An 18,858-nucleotide genomic window follows, 5' to 3' on the forward strand; every position below is an offset into this window, starting at 1 on the left:
GGAAGATGCCCCTTGGAATGATGGACAAACATGGCTGTAACCATACTAGGCTGTAGAGTGAGCTTGGCATATTCATATTATTTTCATCCTCAACATCGAGGATTGTGTAAAGCTCAGTGGAAGATGCCCCTTAGAATAGTTTTGATGCCCCCAAAATGACTTCCATTCTCAACCCCTCCCCATGAAATTTGAACTTAAGACCTCGTAACAACTAAACCCCATACAAACCAACTACCCTACAACTTATCATGGATCAACCACAACAATACTTATTATAATAATTTAAAACCAATATTTCTAATTACTTTTCCATATTTATCTCATTTACAAACCCCTCAACCCCATCCCATTATTATTACAATAAACACAATAATATATCACCGAGGAAAGAGTTCAAAATTGCGAAAACAAAAAACACACAACAACCTCTGGTCCCAACATGACAACATGAATGAAGTAGGCCTCTCATGTTGGAGATGATTTAGGGGTTATTCCATGGCCTTCTCTCCCTTTGAAACCCCCAACCATCCCTGTAATAATTTATTATATTATCTTTAACGATGCTACTTTTACTCTCAATCTTTAACAGCTACCGGCCTTCCCTCTTCAAAACCCTTATATAGAGTGTTTTCTCTCCATCGACCTCAAAAACCCTTATATAGAGTGTTTTCTCTCCGTCGACCTCTTTGCCCTTTGCCTTCAAAGCATTTTTGCACAGTTAAATCCTTTGTCCAAAATCCTCAGGGTTTCGCATTCGTGTCTGATATTGGGCGAGTTTCTGGCATATTTTGGATCCATCGATTTCATTCGAGCCCTCCCTCTGTGCACTATCTGGTATTGGGATGGCTGGAACTCAGGAGGATCCTGTTCTTACACGGGCAGTAGATGACGATTCGAGAGAGAAGGAGGATGATGCCGGAAAGGAAGAGGACACTGGAGCTTAGGTTGCACCCATTGTTAAGCTTGAGGAGGTTACTGTCACCACGGGCGAAGAAGAGGAGGATGTCCTTCTTGACATGTAAATTTCTTAATCCATGGCTATTTCATGATTTTGTTTTCTCAGTTGAAAGTTGTTTTCATGGCCTCTTCGGTGGCTCTTTTCCTGTGCACATAAATGGGACCTTGACTATAAGGAAGATGCATTTGGGCAGTTATTTACTTCTAATTTTTCTCCTTTTTAGTAAGATCTGTTTTTATCGGGTTCTCGATGTTTTGTTCGCCTGTTGATGATGATCAGATTTGTCATTTCAATGGGGTGCTGAAGAAACTCTATGGTAGATGCATTTAGCGGGCTATGGTTTGTTTTATCGGGTAATTAGGGTTTTGCTTTTCTGTGTATTTTTGGTGGGATTTGATGCGCTTTGATGGCGAATTCGTTATATTTTGGATTCTTCGCAAGATATTGCATGAAATTCTGAACACCAGAGAAAATTTACCCGAATATTGATAGTACCTTTATGAAACTTCCTGAGATATGAACACATACTGAATCATCAAGTTTGCTTTGTCTTTTCTGCTCTCAATACTGTTGAACTCCTTCGCAATGTTCTGTAATCGGAAAAACAGGGAATTCCGGAAACAACAAGTTCTGAATTCAAACCACGGGAGCTTTAGGTTTATCTTAGGGTTTAGAATTGAGGGTTTGTCATTCTTTCAGCGAGCGTTGATCATATACACAAGCAATATAAGCTCCCTTTCTATTTTAAATTAAATACACTTTCCTTCATCCAGTCATGCTTTTTGTCTTTCCATCGGAATAGTGGGGATGAAGCTTGATGAACTGATAAATGGGATTGAATTTCCACTTGCAGGAGTATGTTGCTGTACTTGTCTGTCATGGAAAGCAACAGGATCAGGCAAAGAGAGATCTGGATGCATTTCTTGGCAATCACAGTGGTGCATTTGTGGCATGGTATTTCAGTCTTTTCACAAATTTCTGTTTTCTCTGTTCTTTTGAGTCAGGATTATGAGGGCTTATTGCTCTTATATCAGCAAGCATAGAATAGAAATAACATGTTAGACTTTTCCAATATAACATTCAAAATGTATAATGTTTCGTATCTAACGGAGATAGGTTCATTTGACCAAATAAAACAATGCACATTATCATATTTGTTTTTACTTCACAAAATTCCAAAGTTTCCTCCAAAGGGCTATAAACAACAGCATTGCAATCAAAATAGCTATCTTGAGGTGCAGATGAATGGATCGGAGGCAGATATTTCTCTGGTCGACAACAATTAATGGTAATTCTAGACAAGATAATCTGTACCCAAAGACACATTTTTCAAGACAAAGTTGCGTTTGATGAATTGCAGTTATGTTTAATTTGTTCTTTAGACACTTCTTCAAAGAGGTAATGCTTTTGTCGTTTGCAAAGGATTTTTTTGATTTTATTTTTAAATTAATGCACATATCCTGAAACTAGGATTGTAAGGTGCTTCTGAGTAGAATATGAGAAACAATGCTGGCTATATTGTGATATCATAAACGCTCACTTACATGTATTTACTTGGTGGAAGCAAAACAAAACAGAGAAATTTAACATTGCGCAAGAACATCGGGCCGATCAGTTTCCTCAAACAGTTTCCTTTCATGCTTTATCTGATAGTCTCACTTGGTTGAGTTTTCTTATTTTGTAACCTCTTGCTTTGCTATAATATGATTTTGCACCTGAGGGCAACCTTACTTCCAGACTTTTTTCTTTTGAACCAGCTTCCTCTTATCATGATGGAGCAATGTGCCCAGATTTAGCGTTATAGGGAACCATTAGCACCTTTTTGTAGAATTTCTTTGAAAATTCTGCAACTGCTATAGTGAACAATTCTGAAACTAATTTGTGACACCAAGACACAGAGTTTCTCTACTCTTTTGCAGCGGAATAAAAAAGAGTTAAAAACACATTCATACAATACAATAACACAGGATTTTTCTATGGAACCCTACATGGAAAACCCTCTGCTAGCTGTAGATTTTTATTGACAAAGTTGAGCAAATAAAATTAATTACAAGGAAAACTGTTTCACTACAGAACAAGGTTGTTCTTTCTGCTGACACTTAGCTGAAAACTGCTTGCAACAACCCTGTCCTTAGCTCCTAAATCCTTGTGCTGGCCTGCCCCTGTTTCCTTGTGCTGGAAGCCTCTATTTTCTAGTGCAATAGTGGCCCTATCTTCTAAGAATTACTCCTGATTTCTAGTGCACACTAGCATGGATTTTCTCTGCCAAAACTCTGTGCAGAGGCCTCTCCTTCACGCTCTTCCTAGCTCTGCCAGCTCACACACAAAACTCGCACTCTATTGTTTGGTCTCACAACCTGTAAAAAATTAATGTCTGCTCATGCTGTAGCCCACCCAGTTTCAAATTCTTGCAAGGTTTAATGCCCAAAACCCATCAATAGCATATGACTGATATACACATCATTTTATCATTTTCTGCATTTAACTTGAAACAACATAGAGGTACTCTACATTTCACTTTCAGCTGATAAGAGAAAAAATAAGGCAAGCACACACATGAATTTTACACTGTTTTTGGTCAACATGATCCTAGAAAAACCCCGCAGCGGGGAAAACCAGTTCTTCTAGGAGGATTTTATTTTGTTTCTTTGACGAAGCATCACTGAAATCCCATTCTCAAACTGAGTTCTGAACTGTCTTCAACAAATGTTCATGTTGAAATTACAGTCCTCTGAAATGCTCCTTCTTCTTAGGAATTCAAGCCACACTGACAGTCACAGGTTCCTTGAAACTCGGGTTCATCACAGCAAATATGCACAGGTTTTTTTATCAGCGTTTAACCTCCCTGGAATTTGAGCAAATACACTCCAAAACAGCTCTCTAAATATCATTGATATACCACTAAAACCAGGCTTGAGATTTTTGCTGGTCTTGGCCCAAGAATCTCACTGTGTCCCACATAAATACGCTGGCAGAGAAATATGCTGCTAAAACACTTGCCTACGGTGAGGAGTAACCAAACTTGACTCCTAATAAGCCTTTGACTTGTGTGCAACCACTGGCTGTGACAGTCTTCCAAAATTTCGTGCTCCCTTTTTAGCTTTAACTCGGCCTTCTAGGGATTTGATTAACTGTGGTCTTGTTCCTAGTTCTTGCTGTAGAATTTCTTCACAAAAATTCTCTTCCTCCTATCTCCTTTCCTCTCCTCAATAGTTCTCAAGAGGATTGAATGAAGGAGCTCTTCCTTGCTGCCTCCAAATGCAAGCTCCACAACATGGTTGCGTTCTGCTCTGATTTGAGTTCACCTTGGAACACAGCCTCCTCCTTTAGCTGTCTCGATCTCCTCTCAAGCTTCCCTACACCCTCCTCTTTCCTTTGAGAAGAATAATGAAGAATCATTCATTTCCTTTAACTTCTGTTTTTCTTTTGAGAGGGAAACCTAACCCTAAAGGCTAAAGATCAAGGGCTGAGATTAAATCTCAGCTAATGAGATCTATAGTTGAGATCAAGCTCCCATTAGATCCCTTTCTCATGATGACCCCTCACTTAACCTTTTAATGTTTTAGTACCATGGTCACTTTGTCGCTCATAAAGTGAGTTTTAAAATATAAAGGTTACCCTATTAACATAAAGTGGACTTAGTACTTTACACAAAGTCACTTTAATAACCCATGTGACTTTAATAAATTAGAATTACAAGGTACACAACTCATAAAAGCTTCTTTAGCTCCTTGACATTAATAAACACATAATGTCACTTAGAGAAAAGGATATTAATGTGTATTCCTAGGCCAAAAGGATAAATTCCTAGAAAACACTTCCTTGGTACTATATTCTCAACACAATGTTGTGCTCACAAAATAGTGATCCATTTTTGTGCCTTCGTCCTCCTTATAAGCAATTCACATCAACTAAATTTGGCAAGTTTATTTTTTGAACTCGGTCTTGTGATTGACTAGTTAACTGAGTCTAACTGACTCATGTAATTCGTCTTGCCTCAATTTAGAAACTGAAGCTCACTTGCTTGTCCTTTGCCAAAGATAACTCGCACTAGGAGACAAACAACTGAGCCTCCAACTATACACATGAGTTAAACTGCTTCATGAACTCGACCTAATTTTTAGGAACTCGTCCTAACTTTTAGGAACTCATGCATGCTAAAGACATGAGTGCTTGTGGTCTCTTTGACTAAGGAACAAGTCAAAGAAGACCTTACTCGCTTCTATTTTCAACATTCCCTCTTAGCGAGAAAGGTGCTTTTGGAAGAACCTCGTCCACTTGGATCTATCTCCAATACTACCACGTTCTCCGTTGTTGCAGCTTCTTCCGCTGAACTAGAAGACTTTGCCTTCTTTTGCAGAACCTGATAAGACCTTTTCTTTCCCACCATGCGCTGCGAGTCTATCACTTCAGTCATAAGGGCCATGCACCCTGTGTACCTTTGTGGCTGCTTCCTTTGGTTGAAGGTGATATTGGAAGATCCAACTCTCCCTTGATCTCCCTTAAACAAATCCTTTGCCCACTTGGCTCAAACTCTCCCTATGCTGGGAGTCATTGCTTGAGTCGCTGCCTCGACTTGCCTTCGGCTATGCTCCTCATCATCTTGTTGGTTGGCCCAACTGCCAACTAGCTTATACTCAAATTGAGATACTGGCTGAGGCTTCATCTTGAGTAGCTTCTTCTCAGGTACTCTAATCTGCTCTTGCTCTAAGGACTCCTTAGACTTAAACTGAGATATTGGCTGAGGCTCCATCTTGAGTAGCTTCTTCTCAGGTACTCTAATCTGCTCTTGCTCTAAGGGCTCCTTAGACTTAAACAGACATATTGGCTGAGGCTCCATCTTGACTCTTGAGTAGCTTTTCTTAGGTACTCTAATCTGCTCTTTCTCTAAGGACTCCCTTTGGGTTTTGCTCTCCTCAACCATAAATTCTCTACTCTGAGCTCTCCTTGCCTTGCTGCTCAAGGTTGCACTTGTCTCTACCTAGAACTTGTAGTGATTTTTCATCCTCACACCTATCTGCTTCTTACATCCAAAAGCTAAGTCCTGGAGGTAAGCCTTACCTTTGCTGAAAATGACATCATAATCCTTGTCCTCAAGGGTAGTTATCGAAACAAGATTCTGCTTTAATCTTGGAACATAAAAGACATCTCTGAGATGGAGGGGATTACTTGACTCCCTCTGAAAACTGAGAGTACCAATTCCTCTCGATTTGAAACTACACGTCCTTCTCCTTCAGGTGTCTAAAATTTTTCTTTTTTTTGGTCATGTGGAAGGATGCTACCGAATCAATATACCATACACTGCTGTCTGTTGAGCTTGGCATGCAAGCAATCAATGATAAATATTTCTCGAACTGGGCAAAAAATGCATCTAGCTTTGCTGATGTAGCTACATGATCCTCACTGGACTCGTTCTTTCGCTTAGGACACTTAGTGGCATAGTGTCCAAACTCATGGCAATGGAAGCACTTGACCTTTCTTAGATCCTTATACTTGCCCTTTTGACTAGACTCGACCACTCCTTGGCCCTCCGTGCCCTTGGTCTTGCTACTCTTGCTTGTTATGGAAAAGTTCTCCTTGTCCTCTGTCTTCATCGATCTACCATTTTTGGTCCTTCTTCGGATATCTTCCTGAACGTAGTCAGTCAATAGCATTTCCCAACTAGGAAAATTATCTCTGTCATTGACAACATCCTGGAACCCATACCAAGACTTGTGAAGTCGTAGAAGAGCAAAACTCACAAGGTCATGCTCTGGTATACTCATGAGTGAATTTTGACAAATACGTGACAATGGACTCATCCTTGTTCACCTAGATACTCGTTAGCTTCTCCTTAAGAGCAAGCTTCTTGGTATCGCTGGTACTTTGATATAGATCTAAAATAGTTTTGAAAATCTCATAAGCTGTCTTCTTCTCATGGATATGAGGAAATATATGATCTCTGACCCCTTCTAGAATAATCGTCCTTGCCTTGATATCATTCTTAGTATGCTGGGTCAACTGTTGGGGATCTTGTAGTGGTGGTATAGCCTGCTTCACAAATTCTCCCACCCCATTATCCTTCAAAACTATCATGATCCTCCCTTTCCATGAAACGAAGTTTGATGCTCCCTCTAAACAGTTATTTGCTCTCAAACCTTGGTACGCCGTCCTGCTTTCCCAGAGAGCTCTCCAACACCTGCCCACTAATACTTAGTAGTCCTTCACAAGAGGCTGTACTTAGGGCACAATAGGGCAACTTCTAACAACCCTCCAACCTGTACACTTAAGCTGCCCACACAATTGTCCAATGGGACCTCATCCACTTAGTAGAACATCAACTTGAGAATAACATTCAACATACCTTAACCAATAGAGACTTCTTCTGCTTCTCTAGGTCACACCCCTGTGCAATTACTGGAAGTTTTCGACCCTCTGATTAGGGCATCTTGCACCTACGTCAACCCATAGTTTGTTGCCTCAAAACTTTGCAAACATTTCTCCACAGGTTCCTCTTCTATGCGTTAGCTCTTGTCCTCTTATATCTTGTTGTTCCAGCTCCTTAAGAACATAGACCAACCCTAAACTAGGGCTTAATCTCTCCTGTAACAACACATAAAAAACTTGGTCTGTTTTGCAAGTTGTTTGCACCACAAATAATGCACAAAAAGACTACCCAAAATGCTCCTCTTGCAAGCTACTTGCTCCTGCCTAACTTGGCCTAATTAGTTACAAGAAAAACGAACCAAAACCAATCCTCTTCTCCACTTTGCTAGGCTCCTTTGGGCTATGACTATTTCAGGGAGATTCTCCTTATGATGTTGCACTAGGATGTGCCAATCAACTTGTGTTGGTATTTATTCTGTTCCTTGCTCCGATACCATGTAGAATTTCCTTAAAAATCTTGCAACTGCTGTAGTAAACAATTTTGAAACTAATTTGTAACACCAAGATAGGATTTTTGTAGGGAACCGTACTAGGAAAACCCTCTGCTAGCTATAGAATTTTATTGAGAAAGTTGAGCAAATAGAATTAATACAAGGCAAATTGTTTCACTAGAGAACAACACTGTTCTTTCTATTGACACTTAACTGAAACCTGCTTGCAACAACCCTATCCTTAGCTCCTAAATCTTTGCGCTGGATTGCCCCTATTTCCTTTCGTTGGAAGCCTCTTATTTCCTAGCGCAATAGTGGCCCTATCTTCTAGGAATTACTCCTAATTCCTGCATACACCAACAAGGATTTTCTGTGCCAAAACTCTGCGTATAGGCCTCTCCTTCACACTCTTCCTAGCTCTGCTAGCTCACACACAAAACTCGTGCTCTCTATTGTCTTGTCTCACAACCTTGTGCTCACAAAACAATGATTCAATTATGTGCCTTCGTCCTTCTTACAAGCAATTCACATAAGGTATATCTAGCAAGTTTATTTTTGAATCTCGGTCTTGTGATTGACTAGTTAACCGAGTCTAACTGAGTCATGTAACTCATCCTGCCTCAATTTAGATACTGAAGCTCACTTGCTTGTCCTTTTCCAAATATAATTCGCACTAGGAGACAAACAATTGAGCCTCCAACTATACGCACGAGTTAAACTGTTTTATGAACTCATCCTAATTTTTAGGAACTTGACCTAACTTTTAGGAACTCATGCACGTCAAAGATAGGATTGCTTGTGGTCTCTTTGACTAAGTCACAATTCAAAGAAGACCTTACTCACTACTATTTTCCACACTTATATAGATATATATATATATATATATATATATATATATATATATATATATATATATATATATATATATATATATATATATATATATATATATATATATATATATTGAAATGTGGAAAGAAATCATTATGAATAAATGAGCAAGAACATTTACATGACAAACATAAATGACAAGCAATATTCCACCATCACTTAACCCCAATGTGGGGAAACTCTTGATCAATTCTTCTTATATTCTTCAATAATTCAGCAGAGAGAGAGAGAGATATTACAATTTACAGATCTGATAATTAATGACAGCGGCAAAAGAGACCTAACCAGAAAAGTCATTGCTGGTCAACAGGGCAGATTTGACCCTCATAAATTGGTCAACTTCAGTCAACTTCGGCCTCCAAACAACAAGATGAATCAACCCTCAAAAGAACCCAAAATCAGCGCAGTCAAATTTGGTCAAACAACCAACCTGTGGTTAGCCCTAGCTGCAGTCAACGTTGGTCAAAGTCAATGTTTGGCCTCAATTTCTGTGCCTAGAAATGCGGCTTGCCCAAATAGAGATAGCCCCCACAAAACGTAGTCAAAGGAGGTCAACTCATGTTGGTCAACGCTTGGTCAAACTGTCCAGAAATTCGGTCTCTTGAAATTTCGGCCTCTTGAAATTTTGCTTTCCTGAAATTTCAGACGTGTGGAGAGAGAGATGCCTAGAAATCCGTACCCAATGAACGAGGAGAGAGAGAGAGAGAGAAGTGTGAAGATGAGTGTATCCAAATGAGGCTAAGGCATCATGTATTTATAGCAAATGTTGAGGATGAATAGACGTGACTGTTGGGCTTCTGAGCCTACATAAGTTTGTTGGCCGACCTTGACAATTTGTCCATAATCAAAGTAAATTCATAACTTCATTTGTACATGTCAGAATCGGATGATCTTTAGATCACTCCTACACCTCTCGGAGAGAGGAATCCAAGAAAAATATCAGTTGTCATAAATAAGATGACCCATGTGGAGTTTGGCCCTAGTTGCCGATTTTAACATGATGAAACTACGTAATCCAAACTTTAAAATATGGTATGAAAAGCTTAGTGTGCCCAATCATTGATTTTTTGTTTGAGGGAAGGGTACAGTTTTGCTAAGGCAATGATAGAGGAGTCAAATAAGCAATATCACTAACATTGAGGTACATAAAGCACTTGGTGCTTTTGATTAATTGCCAATCCTGAAATCTCTACTTTCTCGATATGAAGTTAGAGGAGATGGGAACCGCTTTTAAACATCTCAAGACAATGAATGGTAATGTTAAAAATTTAAGTAAAGGTTTTACTTTAAGACTTTAACATTACCATTAATTGCCATCATTTTAACGCAAATTGAGAGTGAAACCCAGTCTTAAATAAATATTTCTAGTGTATGAAGTTTCTAAAAGTCTCATGAATTCATAATTATCCTCTAATTAGTTATTAAAACAAAAAAATGTTGTTCCCAACATTTAAATCAAGGCAAAATCAAACAAATTTCATTTAGAAACACGTTGTACAGATGTTGAAATGCATTTCCCATGTGAAATATGTTTCATATGAATTGAAATGCGTTTCTCATGTGAAATATGTTTCATATGAATTGAAATGCGTTTCCCATGTGAAAATACATTTCATATGAATTGAAATGTGTTTCAAGAGCATTTTAGTTGTGTTTCAGTGACTCGATATGAAAACGCAGCTCGTATGCAGGGGCGGGCCATGTTTCCTGCATCATAGATACCTTCTCATATTTGGAAATTTGTTTTTGTGGCTGATCAAATGTGTCGTTGGTTCTTCTTCACTTTGTTGTTCCCTTTGATGGGTTGCCTAGTCTATGATTTGATAGATGAGATGTCTAGTGGTTGTGGTTGCATGGTATAAAGGTTGGACATAAAGAGCTCCTCCACAATCTATGATTTACATGTTTAACAATCCTTTTCTTAAGTCCAATTATATACAAAATTACAAATCCTAGTGCAAGTGAAAATACGTTCTTCTTCAATGTTGCTTTTGTCAAACTAAACAAACAGGAAACAATTTATTTGACAGGTGGAAGAAGTGATAGGCTTAGAGCAATTGAATTGTAGGCCATGCTTCTTGACAAATTGATGAACAGATGTCTCCTTACTTGAGATTTAGGTTGGCACCATGGCACCATCCTGTCCATCATTATACACTAATCTTGTCATTATCTTCTTCACTGTGAATGATTGGCCTGTTCCCTGCAAATAGATCTGGGCATAGAGGAGCCAATCCAAGAACAGTAATCTCTAGCACAAGACAATATTAATGATCTAAATACCTAATCCTGAAGCTTGAGTTTGATTTTTCTCTTCTGGTTCTGAATCTCTGATTGAGAATCTCCCACTCGTCATTATCAAACCTTCTCCTTCATCATTGGCATCAGCTGCACTGCTGAGGTACTTTGTTTGGTTGTCATTGGACTTGAGAGCTTGAAGTTTGAAATGATTATAGTAACAGACAGCCAGAAAAGCCAGTCCACACCCACTCAAGTTTATGACTGTAACCTTTTCATTTATTACAGACAAAGATTATGTTATGAGCAGCCAGTCCTTGACAAGACCAGCAACATTCATAGTCAAGGCTGAAGTCTTTCCTATCAGAAGAAATACTGCAAGATTAAGAGCCAAGGCACAAGCAGAAATGTCATGTAATCCAAATCAAAGGAAGAGACCCTGATTATCAGAAATGGGTATTCTACTAAGGCCCAGGGGGTGCTGAGAAAAACAAGGCAACAAGGAGCAACAAAGATGTGATGGGATTCAACTTAATCCCTTTTGATGTTCGTGGAATTTGTATGAGAACCAATTGGGTAGTCTCACATGCAACTGCACTTAACTGGAGAATCACCTCCCATGCATTCATCTTGGCCTCCCCATAAGCTGAAATAGTAACTCCAATGGATATGGCCAACATATTGGCCTCGGGCTCACCTTTATAAGCTTCTTTCTTCAGGGAAACCACAATCAAATACACAGCAATGGGAATTAGAGCTTTCAGCATTTGAAATAATGATACTGAGAGGAAAACATAGGCAGAATTTGAAAACCAGAGACCCAAAGAATACACTTATCAATACTATGGGTTCAACGAGCTTGAAGACTCTTACAATAGCAACAGCCAGTGTTGAGTAGAAGCCCATGTGAATCATGGTGGGACTGATCACACTAAAGTTGTCAAGCAATGGCAACTCCAATGGATATGGCTAACATATTGGCCATGGCCTCACCTTTATAAGATTCTTTCTTCAGGGGAACTGCAATCGAATGCATATCAAATGGGCACAAGAGCTTTCAACATTTGAAATATCGATACTTTGAGAGACATGCACCAAGGGCTGCATCATTTAGGATTTGTACTCAGTTTAGGTGTCATATTCAAGGGGAAGTTGTTATGCTTTCCACCACTTCATAGATTGTTAGAGTGATGAAACAAAAGAGGCTCCCTCTTGAGGCTAGATTATGTCATTCATATCAGTTGTGTTATTGATGTCCTAGCTCAGCCAGGTCTTGCCAAAACTCTGTTGAGGTTCAAAATTTATTATAAACTGAAATGTCTTCACAAGAATTGACCTCATAAAATGCCATAATCACAAGATATGCCATACATGGCTGTGATTATGGCTCGCAAGACCCTTAGACTTTGAGCAATGAGGCTCGCAACATCACTTATGATTATGCATTCTACAATTCTGTGACCAGCTGAATGTCAAGCAATTGAATCGCGATTTAAATCCTATTTTGTCAGCAATAATTACTATACTTTGTCTTTATTTAGTGTAGAGAACTAAGCACTTATTCTGCTCATCTATAGAAGGGACAATGGTTGTTTGCCTATGAGGTATAAGGAAATCCTATCAGAGGTTTTGTATTTTCGTATGGAATTGAATCATACTCCTGCACACTGTAACATTCATATATATCAACCTGTAGAGGCTTTAATAACACCTGGTATTCTGGTTAGTGATTTTATTGGACCTCATGTGCATATCCTACATGCACAGGATGGACTATTCATATGTTACAGGGTATTATTCTTATTATTTAGGGTGCACATCTTCAGGTGCTCAAGAACGATTACTAGAACAGTCAGTTAATTCTGCAATTTAAAGGATGAAAAAGGAGGTTATAGGAGTCTAGTTTTGGTTCTCATCCACAATGTCACACTAGTCTGCCTGGGCATGGTTCTCATGGTTTAATAGTGACTTGAGGAGTCATAATACCACAGATCACTAAACACGAACAGCTAAGGTAGCCCAAGGACAATAGCCATCTTTACACATTAATTAACAGGTCTTACATTAATTATCCTAGGGGGTTTTAATACTTCCAAATGCTTAAAAAATAGTTAGCAGAGCATTCACATTACACATTCCAGCAATCTTTTCTATAAACCAACCAAATGCAGTCAGGAGAGCCCTCCTTTTAAACTATACAACCTTATTGTTAGTATGATCAACCTTATTTTAATATATAGTGTGACAAACCGTATGTGACAGGCAGGTGGAAAATTTTTCTCGCAATTGACTAAGCGACGTCCTGCGAGCCAGACTTGAGACGGAAACCCTCGTCAGAAGTATATGCTTGGCTCTTTTCCAAACAAATGAAGAGTCAATGAGGTTTTGTGTAATCACTTCTGGTATCGTATTGGGTTATTGTTAGAAGCGATAATTGGATTCGGATTCTCATCGAGTGAGTTGTTCTACTTTCTCAATTTGAGAGGGTTTGTTTGGAGGGAAAAATGAAAGAGGACATACGAGAATAGTGAGGGGAAAGATGCAGAGGAAGAGGATTGAGAACATCGCCAGCAGGCAGGCTACATTTTCCAAACGTAGGTGGATTGCTGAAGAAAGCTTACGAGCTCTCGGTGCTCTGCACTGCAGAAGTTGAACTTGTGATTTTCTCCCCAGCAGGAAAGCTCTATGAACTGTTTTTTAGTGCAAATCCTACTATTTTGATTCTAATAATCATGGCTATGCAAACCTCATGAGATTCTTACTAATAACCCAGGTGGTGCAAGCCCTAGTAAGCTCGATGTTGAAAAACTTAGTGTAAAACCTCCAAATCGCTGGTTTTGTTGTAGTGCTTATTGGAGAGTATATAAAAAATTTCACACCTTTTTATGAGATATGGGAGGAAAACATGTTAAAGATTTTTAATAAATATAAAATTTCCAAAATGATGCTAGTTACGTGTGATTCTTTTTTCATTGTTTATGATTATGAAAAATGAAACTCGATGTTTTTTCATTAGTGCACACATATTTCATTATATAATTGCATATAGAAAAATCATTCCAGAGCCGATAACAATAAAAGTGAAGAATTTATGGTCCAACGTTATATTTAAGGGAGATGTTTAAGGATGACGTTTGAATTTTGTTTTTCATTTTAAGACATTTGGAGCAAATATTAGGAAGGACTTTGAGAAAGGATTGTCCTTCATTTTCGAAAATGGAGTTGTTCCTTTCCAGCCATATGCCCCAAGTGACCATCAAAGGGAGAGCTCATATGTTTTTTGGATGTTTTCTTTATAGCCATTTTTTTACACATATCCATAGAGTCCCCATGCCATTGATGTGAATTACTTGTTCGGTTTTTTTTAACCAACATTTTTAACCAAACAAGAAAAATTAAAAAAATGCCTCAAGATCAAAGACTAAAACAAAGACCTATTGACATACCTTTTAAAGTATGGAAAGAACTTGTAAAATCATATGAGAAGTTGGATGCACAAAGAAAAGCCGGCAATGAGAGCATTCAGGTATTGAATTTTTCATTAAACATTATTTAGAATGTATTAATACTTATAAGTATCTTAGACATGTATTTGTGTGAAAATAAATTGAATTGGTTTATGTTTAAGGACAAGGCATCCAAGGCGAGGTTAACCAAGACAAAAGTCACTTATCGTAGTGGCTAGAAAGGTTTAAAAGCACTGATAACAACCTTTGTAAGTATATTAAACATGTGATATTTTTTTAATAAATTTTGTACTAGAAGAAAGTCATTGTTATCTAATTTCTCCCTATTTACTGATTGATAGGAACTAAAATATGGAAGACCTCCAAATCATTTGGAAAAGGAGGTGCTGCAGCAAAAGAGATGGGTTGAATTTGTTGTTTGGATGGACTCTATGGTATGTAATCTTAGTTGGATTTCCAATATACTTTTAAACCATATTTTCATTTTATTTTTTAGTACTATTAGATATTATATCTTACCTCATTTTATGGTTAACATTGTATAACAAAAACATGCGTTGCGTTATGTAATTAATACTAACATGTAATATTGATTTTTCTTGTCAGAATGCTATAGGTAATGATTGCCAAGACAATGATCCAAATTATGTTCAACATATATCAGGGGATGATGAGGATGAGGATGAGGATGATGGTGGTGAAGGAGGAGATGATGATGATAGTTGCGGTGTTGGTGATGATGTGGATCAGAGTAATGAGGATGGTCAATATGATCATGAGGATGATCTTGGTGGTGGTAGCTATGCATGCACATGCATTGTTTTTTATGAAGAAATTATTGTGTAGAATGACATTGCTATGTTTAGATGGGTGTTGTGAATTTACCCTATATCAATGAGACATTTTGATTTTGTAATCATACGATGAGTTTGATTTATGTATGTTGTTAATTTATCGTAGAATAACGATATTCATGAAATATTTTGATTTGTTAATCATATTTGAATTTTACTTGTTTTGATTAAAAATAACACTGATTTTATTAGTATTATGTTGCTATTTTATACATGTTTTGAAAATTGTTAATGACACATTGTTATTTTTTTGGATGGATGTTGTCAATTTCTCTTAAATTTCTTTACAAATGATTTTGAATTGTGATATCTGCTTTAATGATATTTAGAAACTATCATATATTTCACTATGAATCTATAAAGGGGGTCATATATGTAAAGAAAAATATACTCTATATAAGAAGTCAAATGCGGATGTAACCATGGATGCAAAATTGAAAGTAAAATTGGATGTTAAACTAGGAATTAATACAAAAATGCAAACAATTGACATACAAAGTGTTTTAAATTAGAAGTGAAAAATTGTGCAATAGTTGACACAAAGAAGGGAACAAAACATGGCATACAAAAGGATATCAAATTGGGCAAAAACAAGGACACATAAATGGGCACCAAATTAGATGCAAAAAAAGACAACAACTAGATGTAAAATAAGATGCAAAGTTGAGCGTTAAAAAGAAGCAAAAAACGTTACAAATTAATATGCCAAATGATGATGCAAATAATGGTGTAAATTTGGGATGCAAACTTGGGTGCAAAAAAGGAAAAAAAAAAGCTGTAAGAAAAGACATAAAACAAGATGAAAAATGGGGCTGAAAAAAGGTGAAACCAAGGATGGCATATTGGATGTAAAAAATGATTCCTAATCACATGCAAATTTAGGCTCGAACTCAGACACAAAATTATATGCAAATGTGGACACAAAATGAGGCAAAAAAAAGATGCAAATTTGGATGGTGAAAACGATGTAAAACTAGACACCAAAAAAATGCAAAATTGGATGAAAAAGTCGGTGTAAATAATGGTGCAACATTCGACACAAGTAGACACAAAAAAATGGTGCAAAAAGGGGCATAAAATAGCTTAAAATTGGATGCAAAACTTGGTGCAAAAACAAATACAAAAGTAGACGTAAAAAATGGCTCTAAATTGAATGTACCATTAGACACAAAATAAGATGCAAAGGTGGACACAACACATGACTCAACATAAGATGCAAATATAAATGCAAATTTGGATGCTCAAAATGATGTAACATTAGATGCAAGAGATGGTGTTAAAAATGATGCAAAATTGGATGAAACAAATGACGCAAAATATGGTGCAAAATGAGATGGGAAAAATGGAGACAAATCAAACGTAAATTTGGATGTAAAAAATGGTCCAAAAAAAGATGCAAAAATGGGCACAAAAATGGATGCAAAATTTGGTGCTAAATCAAATTCAACACATGGTGCAAAGATAGGCACCAAAGCTGGTGCAAAAATAGAAGCAAAAACTAGTGTAAGACTAGATACAAAACCTGGCGTAAGACTAGATGCAAAAACTGACACAAAATGGATGCATAAAAAGACGTTAAATTGGATTCAAAATACAGTGTAAACTTGATGCAAATGATGGTGAAAAAATGGAAGCAAAGAATGACACAAAATCGGAAGCAAAAGAGAATGAAAAATAGATGCAAAAAATGACACAAAACTAGAAGCAAAACCTGTCATAAAATAAGATATAAATCTTGGTTCAAAATTTGACGCAAAAAATGATGCATAGTTTGGTGTAAAAAATGATGCAAAATCTAGCGTGAAAAAGGATGCAAAATCAGGTGCAAAAAAGGACGCTTTAAAAATTGTACAATAGAGCCAGATTTAGCGCCAGGTTGCTCATCACAATTACAAAAAAAATGCACTAAAATCTGGCGCTAAATCTGGCGCAAATCGCTGGTTTTGTTGTAGTGAAACTACCCAAATACCCCCCCATGAGGTTATTTGCATTAGAGTACTTTAAGCAGATAATAAACTCTGATGAAGTTAACTTCCTGGTAGCCAAGAGGAAAACTCAATTCAAGATGAAAAACCAATTGTGCTCCTTTATTTGTAATAATAGGGAAGTTGGACCAGAGGCAAATAAGATTCTACAACTAATGAAATTTAAGAACAATTTTATGTGGCAATATGACCCTCATGGAGTCATAAAGAAAACTAAGGCTCAAAGTCAAACTGAGCCCTTTCATACATCATCCCAAGCCAGACATTGAGAGATTTTCCAACTAGTTTGAATGGTTGGAAAACACTTTGATAGACATGGACAATATTGTAGTTGATGTGGAGAATACATTAATTGATGTAGAAAAATAGATTGATAAAAGTTCCTTTCTGCAGGTTCCAGAACTAGGAGAACCAATGAATATTCCTCCTCTTTTACAGACTCCAGCAAATGAAGAAAAAAATGCAAAGAGAACCAGGGAAGAAGGTTCTAGTTCAGCCATGGAAACCACAGATGAACAATTTGAGATCAGTTACAAGAAGAGGCCCAAGATTAATCCTGTAACTGAACAGGAAGACACCATTGACTCAGTGGAAATAACAGACATTGAAACAATGGTGGGAAGAAGCAAAGGCCCATCAACTTCAAAAGAAACACACTAGCCCTCAACATCAAAAACTCAACTTATTGGGAGATAGCTCAGCATGGAGGTCTCTTTATTCATCAGGCCTGTGGATAAAGAGAAGGATATCAAAGATAGATACAAGGAAATTAAGTTGAGGAATGATAAATTGAAGGTTGACACTTATACCCAATACTTCAAGTAGACACCTGCAAATCAAAACAGTTTGATGTCAAACTTTGACATCAAAATAGGAAAAATGCATATGATATTCATGCAACCTACAGTCCAGTAGCCAAATCATCAACAGATTATAGAAAAATATATTTTGAAGTTTTGGCCAGGGATGTTCATCCCCATTAACCAAATTGAGTTTCATAAACTGGCAGGTGAGATGATCTATTCCACCATGACCAATAAAGCCATGTCTGCACATAAGCTTCAAAGTTCATTGGATAATATCACCACTCAGTACAAACTGGAAAAGGCCTCCTCACAGGCCAAGGACAACAAAATCAAGTCACTGGAAGACTTGGTCATTGAGCTTGGACATGATCCCAATGATTTCAAGGTTGCTGAGAAGGTGATAAAGAAAAAGAATGAGGACATTGCTGCTCTCAAAAAGCAACTGAAACTGTCTCATTTAGAGCACCCACAGACAAAAGAGGTCTTAGAAAGCCAAACTCATTAGGAGGAAATGATGGACCATGATCTCCAACTAAATGATCAATTGAAGGAAATGGAGAAGGAGTTGGATAGCTTAATACAGTTGAAACAGGGTAGCTTAGTGACTACCACTGCCACTACCATCCCAACAGTCACTACAGCAGTACCATCCACCTTGGCAGTTTTATTGGCTCCTACAGCTCCATTAGCCACAACACTACTAGTTGCCACAACATCTACATCAGCAACAGGTTCGACATCAGCAGCAGCCTAGCCAGGTGATGAGGCAAGTAAATTGGTTAAGGTAATGGAAGACATGTCC

At 37.6% G+C, this 18,858-nt stretch overlaps 1 protein-coding gene across 3 annotated transcripts; it reads left to right on the plus strand.

Moving 5' to 3' along the window:
- Positions 1 to 512: 512 nt before the first annotated feature.
- On the plus strand, positions 513 to 15,259 carry LOC149174004 (uncharacterized). Of its 3 annotated transcripts, XM_089419133.1 has the most exons (5): positions 514 to 1,018; positions 1,812 to 1,912; positions 14,573 to 14,659; positions 14,753 to 14,845; positions 15,018 to 15,259. In XM_089419133.1, the coding sequence occupies exons 4-5, from the start codon at positions 14,834 to 14,836 to the stop codon at positions 15,255 to 15,257; spliced, it is 252 nt and encodes an 83-aa protein (XP_089275259.1). In that variant the 5' UTR covers positions 514 to 1,018; positions 1,812 to 1,912; positions 14,573 to 14,659; positions 14,753 to 14,833; the 3' UTR covers positions 15,258 to 15,259. The 3 variants fall into 3 exon arrangements, 2 of the variants coding, with proteins under 2 accessions (XP_089275258.1, XP_089275259.1); XM_089419132.1 differs by lacking the exon at positions 14,573 to 14,659 and having other exon boundaries at positions 513 to 1,018; XR_016257903.1 differs by lacking the exon at positions 1,812 to 1,912 and having other exon boundaries at positions 521 to 1,018.
- Positions 15,260 to 18,858: the final 3,599 nt, after the last annotated feature.

This window comes from Pinus tabuliformis, chromosome 4_1, assembly GCF_031772625.1.
Source record: "Pinus tabuliformis cultivar Carrire ecotype Pingquan chromosome 4_1, CPIR1, whole genome shotgun sequence".
Taxonomy (NCBI): Eukaryota; Viridiplantae; Streptophyta; class Pinopsida; order Pinales; family Pinaceae; genus Pinus; species Pinus tabuliformis.